At 53.0% G+C, this 12,798-nt stretch overlaps 1 protein-coding gene across 2 annotated transcripts in view; it reads left to right on the top strand.

Annotated features, from left to right (window-relative positions):
• The window catches only part of SLC25A48 (solute carrier family 25 member 48), a 43,783-nt gene that overhangs the window by 2,118 nt on the left and 28,867 nt on the right, over nt 1-12,798 (top strand). The window contains exons 2-4 of one of the 2 annotated variants that reach the window (XM_030869551.2): nt 2,572-2,615; nt 6,056-6,127; nt 8,111-8,369. In XM_030869551.2, the coding sequence (XP_030725411.1) occupies nt 2,572-2,615; nt 6,056-6,127; nt 8,111-8,369 (375 nt within the window). The remainder of the gene's footprint in view (nt 1-2,571; nt 2,616-6,055; nt 6,128-8,110; nt 8,370-12,798) is intronic. The other variant, XM_060296239.1, reaches the window with a different exon arrangement.

The following is a 12,798-nucleotide window of genomic DNA, read 5'->3' on the forward strand; positions in this document are numbered from 1 at the left end:
TAGCTCTAATGAGGTAGCTACTATCATTACATCCCCATTTGACAGATGAGGAAATGGATACTCAGAGAAATTCAATGACTTTCCCCAAACCATACATCTAGGATGAACACGAGGATTCCAACCCAGACAGTCTGGTACCAGGGCCATTTTAAGCCCTGTACTCATCTATAGCTGTTTTCTCTCTCAGTGACCTGTCATGATAAACTTTCACCATTACATCCTTCACATTTTGCTTGAAATTTTACTGGTCTGTAATATCCCAAGGTCTGGAAACCACTGACCTGATAATTCTGTTTCTTATCTTGTATCCCTGCTTTCAGATGGGTGGACTAATGAGTGTACAGGGAGATAATGGCCCAAGGCTGGGTCTGGGGCTGCTGCCCTGGGCTGAGGGATACAGCCAGAGCCTGAGGACCAGAGCTCCTTCCTTTCCCCGAAGGGAGGGTTTCCTGTAGAGTGAATGGCCCGGCTTTCCGCCGCCCACCGTCTTTCTGCCTCTGCCCTGTTCTGCGGGAAGGAGGGGTTGAGAGGGGCCTGGAGGTTCTAGACCAAGGGAACATTTGTTCTGGAATAGCTGGTTTCTCTGCCCTGTAGATATCTAATGTTCCAGGACCCCTGGTCTGCCCTACCTGGTGCAGTCACTCCTGCCAGCAGAGACACTGCTTCCTCATCAGCACGATGGGGAATGGGTCTCAGAAGGATGGCTCCTGCTTCAATCTGACAATCATTGCCTTCTGCGGTACGGCCTCAGGGCGGTCTTGCTTGCCTCCAAAATCGTTCTGGCCTTGTGAAGGTGTGTGTGGATGGGCACTTTTCATTGAAAAGATCCAGAGATCCATCACCTTTCCAAAGAGGCCTTCTTAAAAAAAAAATCGATAGGGATGGCAGCCCCTTTGAGCATCCCGTAAGTGCCAAGCTCTGCTGGTCCTTTACATTTTCTACTTCAGTTCATTCTTAAAATGGAACCGTGAGGTAGGTGCTAATGTTATTCCCACTACACGTGCTACAGGGGAGGCGTAGAAAAGCTAAATAACCTGCAGATACCTGAAAAGTTTCTGGGTTTTCTCTTCATACCCTCCCTCTTTTTTTTTGAGGTGAGATTCACATAACAAAATGAATCATTTGAAAGTATACAATTCAGTGACATTTAGTACATTCACGGTGTTGTGCAACCATCTATCTAGTTCCAAAACATTTTTTTCACGCCCAAAGAAGTTTCTGGACCCATTAAGCAGGTTCCCCCTTTTCCCCTCCTCCAAACCCTGGCGATCACTAACCTGCTCTCTGTCTCTATGGAGTTACCTATTCTGGGTAATTCCTATAAATGGAATCATACAGGATGTGACCTTTTGTGTCTGGCCTCTTTCACTTTGCGTAATGTTTCCCACGTTCATCCACACTGCAGCACGTATCAGTACTTCATCCCTATTTACGTCTAGGAATATTCCGTTGTATGGACACACCACATTTTATTTAGCCATTCATCCAGCAGTGGACATTGGGCTGTTTTTACCTTTTGGCTTTTTTGCATAGTGCTGCTATAAACATGTGTGAACATGTACTTGTTTGAGTGCCTGTTTTCAGTTCTTTTAGGTATATTTCTAACAGTGGAATCCCTGGGTTATAGGGTAATCCTATGTTTAACTTTATAATAAGCCAAACTGTTTTCTACGGCAGCTGCACCGTTTTACATTTCCACCACCACATTTCCATATATACAAGTTCCAATTTCTCTATTTCATCACGAATACTTGTTATTTTCCTTTCCTTTTCTTTTTTTTTTTATTATAGCCATCCTAGTGGGTGTGAAGCAGAATCTCACTGTGCTTTTGACTTGCATTTCCCTAATGACCAATAATGTTGAGCATCTTCTCATGTACTTGGCCGTTTGTATATCTTCTTTGGAAAAATGTCTATTCAAGTCCTTTGCCCTTAAAAAAGTTTTTTTTTTTTCTTTTTAGTTGTTAGAGTTCTTTACATATTCTGGATATTTGACCCTTATCAAATGTTCGATTTGCAAATATTCCCCCCCCCTTCTGTAGGTTTCTTTACCTTCCTGAGAGTGTTCTTTTATGCACAAACGTTTTTAATTTTTATGACATCCAATTTATCCAATTTTTCTTATGTTGCTTGTACTTTTGTTGTCATATGTAAGAATCTGTTGCAAATCTCCATTCGTGGAGATTTCCCCCTATATTTTAGCGTATGATTTCTGTAGTTGCAGTGCTTCCATTCAGGTCTTTGGTTTCTTTTAACTTTTGTATATAGTATGAGGTAGAGGTCTATTTATTCTTTTGCATGTGGGTACCCAGTTATCCCAGCACCTTTACCTCCCTTTTTTTAGGGTACTTGTTTCTTGAGGCAGGGCCCAGGTTTTACTCCATTTTCTTGCCTTCCTCCATGCGTGAGCCTGTGCCTAACACACGGGTGGGGGTTGTCCCCTCTGGTGACTGGGCATTGACTGAATAAGTGAATGTAAGTGTCTGAGTCCTCTGTTCTGTCCTAAGAACCAGCCAGTACAAGCGAGGAGTCCAGGGACTGAGTAACCAGGACATCCTCTTTGATCCACAGGTGCAGCGAGCGTCATCGTCGGCCACCCTCTGGACACAGTCAAGGTACGGTAGCCATGTTGCCATTACCTTTTGGAAAGGGCCTGGAGTGAGTCTGACTCCGGGAATGTGCCTGCTGTTTCTGACCCCCAGAAAGCCACCAGCGCAGGGCAGGCTCTCTGTGCCAGTCCACGGGGGCGGAGCGCTAGGAGGCCCAGTTGGAATGCTCCCCCGTCCTTGCTGGGCAGTGATTTTGTTTTTGTGAAGCTCCATTTCTGCCTCCAGGCTCTCATGAGCTGCAGGGGAGGGATGGGGCACTGTGAGTGCTCTCCTGCAAGCCTCTATGGAGCGAAGGAACCAGAATCTGGGCCCATAATCTAAGGTTGGGCCATTGGAAAAGATACTCCAGGCACAGAGAACAGCACGGGCAAAGACAGTGAGGTGGGGACACCACCGGGGGGACCGTGCTTTGGAAGGGCCAACACGGCCACTTCTGCTGATGCATCAGGTTTCTGAAAGCAGCTACGGATCAGAATCCAGGACTGGTAGGTCGGCACTCAATCCTTGGAGGCCTTGACCTTCAGGTTAGGACTCTAGACTTAGGTTGGGAATGGGAAGCCGTTATAACTTGACGGAGCCAGCAAAGCCACCTGGCATTGGGGTCATCCACGCTTCTTGTTCTACACGTGTGGAAACTGGCCCAGAAAGGGGAAGGGTGTCACCTCAGGTCATACAACAAATCGAAGCATTGAGGAGTGAGATGTTACAAAGGGACATTCTTTGGGTCCACCCCTACCCCTACCACCTGTCCCCATGGTGACCAGCACTCACAGCTGTACCCTGAGAACGTGGCCGCAAATAGTGCCTCCTCACCCTGACTTCCACATTTGTATCTAACGCTGTGCCAGGATCGTGCACAAAGAGGACCTGCCAGGCCCTTCTCCAGTGGTCACTGTGTCCCTTTTCTCCCCATCTTCCTCCCTGCGTGGCCGTAGGCCCCTCCTCAGTCAGAGCCCAGGCCTGCTCTCTTCTTGATGGGGAGGTCAGCCTATGTGTCTAAATAGTTAAAGGTGCTTCCTGGCCCCTCACACAGGCCCAGCCTTCTGCTCATACCTCAAATGCATCTTGGATGCTTTCTCTGTGCAGGCACTGTGGGGCTGGCAGGGCAGCAGTGGTGGACAAAGCAAGTCCAGTCCTTGCCCCAGCAGGCCTAACAGCCACATTTCTGACCCAGGCAACCAGTGTCTCTCCCTGGTAGAGCATCCTTCCCTCACCTGCAGCTTGGTTAGGGGAGGGTAGAGCTTGTTGGAACCCCCACCCTCATCCCCTGCCCCTGGCACAGGCAAGCCTGGCCGTTCTTTGCCTGGCCACATGTCACCTGTAAAGACCAGGACTCTCCTTCTTTTCTCCACTCTGCCCCCTGAGCCTCTGCAGGGGACCTTTCCTGATACATAAAATCTTGTCTCTGTTCAGCCTGAGAACCTCTCTGCTGAGGGTCCCAGCCTAAAGATGCTGGCTTACATGGCTGGCCTCTGGGTCCAGCCCGGGGCTGTGGCCTGGGGCCCTCGTTTCTCTCCAGAACATCCTCCTTCATTCTGGCTGGCGTTTTCTCTAGAGTTCCTGTTCACTGAGAAGGGTCTGGGCAAGAGCCTCAGAGTCAGAATAACCTGGAGTACAGCTCCAGCCTCCCACATACTCTCCTGTGCCTAGGGCAGAGCACTTAACCTCCCCAAGCCTCGGTTTCCTCATCTGTAAAATGGGAAAAGAGCACCTCCCTGGTGGGGCTGTCATGAGGATTGTCAAGTGGCAGTGAGGATAGAGCAGTGAGCGATCCCCTCCTGAACTGAAGAATACACACATTAGAGTGTGGGGAGGCAGATGAGTGACTTGTTCCTGGTTCCCAGGGTCGCCCCTGGGAGAGCCAATCTAGAAGGATCTGGGCTGCTGACCTGGGTCAAAGACTCATTCCCTGCCTGCAGCTGCCTCACCACAGGTGGGAGAGCCAGCACTGGCTACTTGGTGGCAGTAGAGCTGGGGTCAGAATGCACTGCTGGCTCCAGGCACAGCGGGTGCATTTAAAGTTTATGTTTGATGCAATGTGACCAGGGTTTTCTACTCAGGGCTCAGCTCTCTATAGCCCAGCTAGAGCACTATAAGAGAATAAATTTGCATTGTTTTAAGCCACTGAATTTATCGTAATTTGTTACAGCAGCAATCGGAAACATATACAGGGAATCAGCTTTCTTCTTCTGTGAAGTGGGGATGGTATCCATGCCTCAGAGCATTTGTGGGATTCTGTGAGAAAAGTTCCATAAGATTTCCAGTGTTTTCCCAAGTATGCAGTTGGTGCATACTAAATGCTAGCTCCTGTTGCAATTGGAGTCCTTAGAGGCTTGAGCTGTGCTGCTGGCCTCAGTGGCAGCTTCCTCAAGAGCTGACAGACTTTTGCTCTGGTCTAGACCCAGAGTGAGGGGTGCCCTGGGCTCTTCTGTGGCTTTTCTCAGACCCTCTGCCTGTCTACGGATGCCCCCAGTCACCAGAGCCAGCCTCCATTAGAGGATGCCACAGTTTCACCTTCCGGCCCCTCGGTTAGCCAGTGCAAAGGGCCGAGAGCCACAGCCACGCTCGGCTCCGGGGACGAGAGGGAAATACAAGACAGCCCTGCCCCAGAGGGGGAGCCCAAATAAACCCTAAGTAAACAGCAAACAGGTCACATCATTGCAGCATGTAAGCTCAGACCCAAGAGGTGAGCAGAAGCTGGAGAAAGAGCCTTCCAGGGGAGGAAAGCAGGTGGAACGTTCTGGAAGTGAGAAGCAACGGATGCTCCAGGGTCCAGGAACGTGCCGCGTGGCAGGCCCAACGGGTGCGGAGGAAATGACATGCAGGTGGTGAAAGCCACGCTTCTGGGTGCTGGTTAAGGGTGGAATTTATTCTGAGTTTGGTGGGAGGCCACTGGAGAGCTTGAAACAGCAGTGACAAACATTCATCGTTGTTTGGAAAAGATTAGTCTGACCGTTGTGTAGACACAGGCAGAGGAGTTGGGATGGGCGAAGCAGGAGGCCAGCGAGGGGCCCAGCCCATCATCAGGGTGAGAGATGCAGGGGTTCTGGAGATGAGAAGAGCAGGTTGCTCCTGGGAGTATTTAGGAGGGCAGACTGACGGACAGCAGGTGGGCCAGAGCCACGGGTTAGCTTTTTGTACTCAAGATGCAGCAGCATCATGTGTCCCCACACAAGCGTTGTGTTTGCACACCAAACTGGCCTTTGTTCTTCTCTCAGACCGAGGGGACTCCTGCTGCATTCAGCAAGGTGAGAACGGGACTTGGTGCAGGGAGAGGATGCAAGGCCAGCCAGGCCGGGACTGAAGTCCAGGCCTCCTTCCTGACGGGGTCACTGGGGCAGGGCCTTCCCTTCTCTGGGCTTCAGTGCTGGGAGCCCAGCGCCGTGAGGGAGGTGGGGATGTAACCTGTCTCCGGCTGGCCCTCACGCCCTTGCCTTTCTCCGCAGGCTCGCCTGCAGGCCGGCACTGGCTACGGGAGCACCCTTAGCTGCATCCGCACTGTGTACAGGAGGGAGAGTGTAAGTGCTCCCGGGGTGGGGTCTCCTCCTGGGGACCGAGGTCACAGCCCCTCACACCGGCACGCCCAGCAGGAGGCCTGTTTATTCCGCTCATCACCTTCGGCTCAATTTTCTCTCTTCATCTCACACCATCCTCAAATATTATGTGTTACCTAAACTTAACCCTGCCCCCAAGTGGGATGTTATTGAGGAAAAAAACTGGTTTGGCGTCACCTCTCTGGAGAAATTCGGAGGCATTTAGAACCACAATGTGGAAAATTCCTACAAAAACAGGAGGACCTGCCAGGTTTTCAAAACCTAATGTGTGGCGGTAAACCATGTGTTCACAGGCTCCCTTTATCCCAGCATGGGGCGGCGGGTGTGGGGAGCAGGCTCTTCTGATCCCAGACACCCCGAACGGGCTTGCACCCCAGGTCGCTCCAGACCATGGACCCAGGGGTTTTCTCTGCGAAGGGGAAATTCTGAATAGCATTTTGTAGAAGAAGCATCAGGTGACCTTCTTGAGAATGAGTATGTGCTTTTGGAAGACTCCAAGGCTCCTCCTTGGGGAATTTAAAATAAATTTTAAAATTTAGAATGAAATGACCTGTTGGTTTAAAGAAATAGTCGGGTGTAAGCCCTGTGGCAGCCCTGGGCTTCTCCTTGAGTCACTGGAAATGTGGCCCCGTTATTGACTGCTGTCCCCGCCCAGGCTCCATCCTAGGAAGTGCCCTGGAGCTCGGGAGCCTCCTGCCTGCACCTGGAGGTTCTTCTCTTCAGTCAGAATATGTCTTGTGTCCTGGTGTTGTTCTGACTCTCTTGATCGTCTGCTTTAAAATCAGGGGGAGCGCTGTAAACCCAGCACTCGTTGCTCTGGGGTAATGTTGTCCGATTCCTGTGTCCCCTGAACGGCAGCTGTTGAGCCTCCTTTTTGGCACATGTTCTCCGCAGTGTCTGCCAGCCTGCATCTCCGCTCTGGGGTTTCTGTGGGGACTGTGGGTGTTCCTCTGACACACAGCAGCTCAGAGCTAAGTGATGTCTCAAGTTATCTGAGGGACCTTGTTGTAGAGGAAGAGGCTGAAGCATGGTGCGTGCGTGCATATGTGTTTGCATGCACATGCGTGTGTGGACGCCTGTGTGAGGAGGTGTCCTGCCCCTTGCAAACAGGGGGCATGCGTTCAGGTCGGGATTAGTGGGTTTGAGCACAGCCTGGAGTTTTTACAATGGCTTCCTGGTGCTTCTTCATCTTTGGTGCCATGTGTGCTGCACTGACTCCTCGAAGAGCCTGTGGAATTTTCCAGGTTCAGTGGAGCATCTGTGGTGTTTGCTGAGAACGCAGTGTGTATGGACAGAAGCCACATCGTGCTGTTCATCCGGGGACTCCCCCTCTGGCTTTTTTCCAATAGACTCCCATGCTCGGGGCACCCAGCTACATGCTGGCCCAGGTGCCCCTGGGATGCTGGGGGACCCTTCTTACCCCATCACTACAGGCTTAGCACATTATATTTTAATTGCCTGTCAGTTTGTCTGGGTCCCCCCTCCCCTGCCCCCAGACTGTGAGCTCAGTGAGAGCGGAGAGTGTGTCTTTCTTGTTGTCCTCCAGGGCCTGGCACGTGCCCAGAGAATGCTTTTGTTGGAGTGACACATGAGGAAAGAGTGTGTGGTGCTTGGTAAGCCCACTACCCACTGGGGCTCCATGGGCTGCCCTCAGCCACAGCCCAAGAACACTGCCACTCCAGTGACAAATGCAGGTTCCAGGCCCAGCACATCACGGCTCAGGAACCAAAGCTTCATGCAGAAGCCGGTTCCTCCTCGGGTTAAGGATGCTCTCGCCCTCCCCTGTCTCTCCCCTCACATCAGCATCCTCTTTTATTCTTTCCACCAACGTACTGGTTTGCTTCTCCTATGGTGTCTCCCCTGCCAGCCCGCAGGCTCCAGGAGGGCAAGGTCTCTGCCAAGGGCAGCATAGGCCCTCATGCTTCCTCCCCCTGGGTCTCCCCACAGGTGTTTGGCTTCTTCAAGGGCATGGCCTTCCCCCTCACCAGCATCGCTGTCTACAACTCAGTGGTGTTTGGGGTCTTCAGCAACACACAGAGGTTCCTCAGCCACCACCGGTGCCAGGAGCCCGAGGCCGGCTCACCCCGCGTGCTGTCTGACCTGCTCCTGGCCAGCATGGTGGCTGGCGTGGTCTCTGTGGGGCTGGGTGCGCCCGTGGACCTCATCAAGATCCGGCTGCAGATGCAAACACAGCCATTTCGGGAAGGTAAGCGGCCAGGGGAAGTGGGCTGGTGTCTGGGGACCTGTGACCCTTTCCTGGTTTCCCAGGTCTGGGATTTGATTAATAATCTTTTTATGGAGCAGGGCATCTATGTTGAATCATTTTATCTGTAGTGGTAACTCTCACTGGTTAAGGATTTTCTACGCGCCCGGTGCCTGCAAAGAGCCCCGCATGGGTTCTCTTAATTCGTCTTCAGCACAATTCTCTGAGGCAGGTGCTGTGATTTTTTCCATTTTACAGATGAGAAAACTGAAGTTCCCAGAGGTTAAGATGCTTATTCAAGGACACACAGTTAATGACTGGGCAGTCATGACCAGCTACATAACTTGCAGCCCCCCAGGGTGAAATGAAAATGCGATCTTTTGATCACAAATTAGTAAGAATTTTAAAAGGGCGACAGCAGAGCATTGAGGGGCCCTGTGTGACTGCCCAGGTCTCAGACCCACACCTGCCCCCCCCCACACCAGGGAGTGCAGCCAGGGAGGCCTCAAGCTGAACTGGCTGCAGGGCCATGAAGCGGGCTGCCCCTCCCTCACCCTTGGTGTTCCATTAGAGCTTCATTTCTTTTTTTCTTTTTTTTTTTTTTTTTGCGGTACGCGGGGCTCTCACTGTTGTGGCCTCTCCCGTTGCGGAGCATAGGCTCCAGACGTGCAGGCTCAGCGGCCATGGCTCACGGGCCCAGCCGCTCCGCGGCATGTGGGATCTTCCCGGACCGGGACATGAACCCGTGTCCCCTGCATCGGCAGGCAGACTCTCAACCACTGCGCCACCAGGGAAGCCCAGAGCTTCATTTCTTATGTGCTGCGTAGCTACTCCTGCGCCGCGAGCTGGAGCTCTCATCTCCTCCCTGCTGGGAAAGAGGTTTCTGACTCCTCCTGGAGCAGTTTTGATAAAGGAGGATGGAAAGAGTGGGAAGGTACTTGCTGTGCAGAGTAGATAGCGCCAGCTCCAGAGGAGGGATGAGCTGGGGGTCTTGGACAAATTTCAGTACCTTGGGGTTTGGTCCTTGGCTCTCATTTTACTCTGTCTCCTCAGGGAAGATATTATCCCTTCCTGGGCCTCAGTCTCTTTTCTGTATAATGGAAGGATTGCATCCCAGGTCCCTCCTTCACCTCAGATATATACCTGACAGATCTCATGGGTAAGACCCCTCTCCTCGGCAGCCTCCTGAACGGCCTCCGTGTGAACCCTCTGCCCACAGAGGCGGGGGGGTCGGCTCTGCCCCATGGCTGAAGCCCCAAAAGCTCGCTCAGGAGCATCCCAGGCCAGTGCCTCTCCTGCCCCCAACCCAGGTTCCTCGATTCAGCCTGCACTCCCTGCTCAGCCAGGGAGGGGTCTAGGGCAGGTCTGCACACACTCTGAGCACAATGCTAATACTCCTCACAGGGGTCCCTGCTACCCCAAGAACATGAGTCACACCTGCTGGATGCTCAGGGCCCCTGTCAGCATGAGGGGAGATGCAGGGCGACAAGCGGGTTGGCTCACCCAGAGGGTCACAGAGCATACTCCCATGGGGGCCGCCCAGGGAGACACGGGGCAGGCAGGTCCTTACCTCTATCCATCTGACATACTGAATCGTGTCTTGGTACAGCTCAGTTTGACCAAAGAGGTCACACCTCTGAGAAGAGTTTGGAGCTCGCTGATCTGGTCCTATCCCAGAGGCAAAAGCAAAGATGTAGAGAAATGAAGGGCGTCGTGGACAGGCCTAGAACCCAGGAGTCCTGGCCCCCAGGCTGGTTTTTTGCGCTATCCTGTCTACTTCCAAAAAGCTGTGTTAGTCTAGGGTGCAGAGGAAATCTCTCCATAAGCCTTAAAGCTCTTTGGGGTCCAGATGTTGCAAGAGTCTCGGTGATGAGGCTCCTGGGGGCAGCCCCACCTCCTTCACAACCAGGGCACCTTGTCCATGGAAGGGGAAGAGAGAGGAGTAGGCATGCTTTGTACGTGTGAGGGGGCCCTCAGCCAGCCTAGACACCAAGGAAGGTGTTTCTCAATAAATGCCGGGACGTTTGGAGGCAAGTTAATGGGTAAACTTTCTTCACCGTGTTTGCTTCCATTCTCTGTTCTGTCCTCGCCCACCTACACTTTTCCTGCAGAGGGTTCTAGAATGGTGGCTGACTTGGCAGGCTAAGGCCTGAGCTGCAGGGGTCCTGAGGCCAGGCTAGAAGCCTCCGGAGACTGGAGGAAGGATAGGAGCAGAACAGCCAGGGCAGGAGCCTCACTTTTAGGGAGCTGAGCAGCCTCCATGAGCAGCTGCCTAAGTGTTCATCGTGTCCTGACACTGTGTTAAGCGCTGTGTGTGCATCATCTCATTTAATATCCACCCGACAGTGGGAGGTCAGCATGACTGTTAGCCCTGTTCATCTACCCAACGCACAATAGTTATGTACCTGCTGTGTGCCAGGCTCAGGGCTAGGTGCTGGGGACACAGCGATGAACAGAAGGCTCCGTGCCTCTTGTAGTGCTCTGTCCAGCAGACGGGCAGACAGGAATTGGGCCACTCCAAATAGGGTGGGTGGCAGGGAGTGGGTTGGGCTCTCAGCCAGGCTGGGGGTCAGGAAGGGCTCCGGGGCAGGTGGTGGGAGGGGTGGAAGGAGAGCGTAGAGGTCAGGACGGTACACCTGGTTAGGGCAGCACCGAGGGCCACCCATGCCTGCTCTTCTGGGCCATGGGAGTCTGAGGCACAGCCCACCTGGGCTGGGACTCTCTAGAACTGCCCGTCCAGGAAGTCGGGACACTTCTGGAGCCTTGTTTCCTGGAGAAGCCCGCTGAGCAGGGAGAACATGGGGATGGTGTGGCCCCCCCCCTCCAGCATCTGGGCGGGAGGTGGTTCCGTGACCCTACTCCTGTCCAGACGGGACCATGGCCTCAGGCTGTAAGTTCATCCGCGTGGCGCAAGAAGGAAACCGGTTCTTAAGTAAACCGCTTGAGGCAGCGACAGAAAACGAAAATGTGTTTGTTCTGTCTTCCCCAGTGTGTGCCAGGAAGCTGATCTTTGGGGAGCTCAGGGAAGGCTCTTAATAAGAGACCAAGGGAGGTCCTGCACACAGATTTTTCTCAGCCCTGCAAAGCTCCAAGTCATTAGCGCCTGATCCCAGGGGCTTAGCTGGCAGTGCGGACACAAAACGGTTGACCTGAGTGGGCGGAGGGAAGGTAGAAACCGAGACTGGAGGGTCCGCCTCAGCTGTGCCCCTAGAGCCTCTGATCTGGACTAACCCAGAAGAGTCACAGCCATGGGGGCCGAGCAGCCAGTATTTACTTAGCCCTCACCACGTGCCAGGCACCGTGCGAAGAACTTGGTGTGTGTTTAATCTTCACGACAACCCAATTCCTAGACATTTACAAAGGGGAGACTGAGGCACAGAGAGATTCCATCACCCGCCTGAGGTCACTGCCCTAGTGGAAGGTGTAGCTGGGATACAGACCCAGGCAACTGACTCAGAGCCCACTGAAGCTGTTTCTGCTTCTCATCCGCGTGGCGCAAGAAGGAAACCGGTTCTTAAGTAAACCGCTTGAGGCAGCGACAGAAAACGAAAATGTGTTTGTTCTGTCTTCCCCAGTGTGTGCCAGGAAGCTGATCTTTGGGGAGCTCAGGGAAGGCTCTTAATAAGAGACCAAGGGAGGTCCTGCACACAGATTTTTCTCAGCCCTGCAAAGCTCCAAGTCATTAGCGCCTGATCCCAGGGGCTTAACTGGCAGTGCGGACACAAAACGGTTGACCTGAGTGGGCGGAGGGAAGGTAGAAACCGAGACTGGAGGGTCCGCCTCAGCTGTGCCCCTAGAGCCTCTGATCTGGACTAACCCAGAAGAGTCACAGCCATGGGGGCCGAGCAGCCAGTATTTACTTAGCCCTCACCACGTGCCAGGCACTGTGCGAAGAACTTGGTGTGTGTTTAATCTTCACGACAACCCAATTCCTAGACATTTACAAAGGGGAGACTGAGGCACAGAGAGATTCCATCACCCGCCTGAGGTCACTGCCCTAGTGGAAGGTGTAGCTGGGATACAGACCCAGGCAACTGACTCAGAGCCCACTGAAGCTGTTTCTGCTTCTCATCCGCGTGGCGCAAGAAGGAAACCGGTTCTTAAGTAAACCGCTTGAGGCAGCGACAGAAAACGAAAATGTGTTTGTTCTGTCTTCCCCAGTGTGTGCCAGGAAGCTGATCTTTGGGGAGCTCAGGGAAGGCTCTTAATAAGAGACCAAGGGAGGTCCTGCACACAGATTTTTCTCAGCCCTGCAAAGCTCCAAGTCATTAGCGCCTGATCCCAGGGGCTTAACTGGCAGTGCGGACACAAAACGGTTGACCTGAGTGGGCGGAGGGAAGGTAGAAACCGAGACTGGAGGGTCTGCCTCAGCTGTGCCCCTAGAGCCTCTGATCTGGACTAACCCAGAAGAGTCACAGCCATGGGGGCCGAG

This window comes from Globicephala melas, chromosome 3, assembly GCF_963455315.2.
Source record: "Globicephala melas chromosome 3, mGloMel1.2, whole genome shotgun sequence".
Taxonomy (NCBI): domain Eukaryota; kingdom Metazoa; phylum Chordata; class Mammalia; order Artiodactyla; family Delphinidae; genus Globicephala; species Globicephala melas.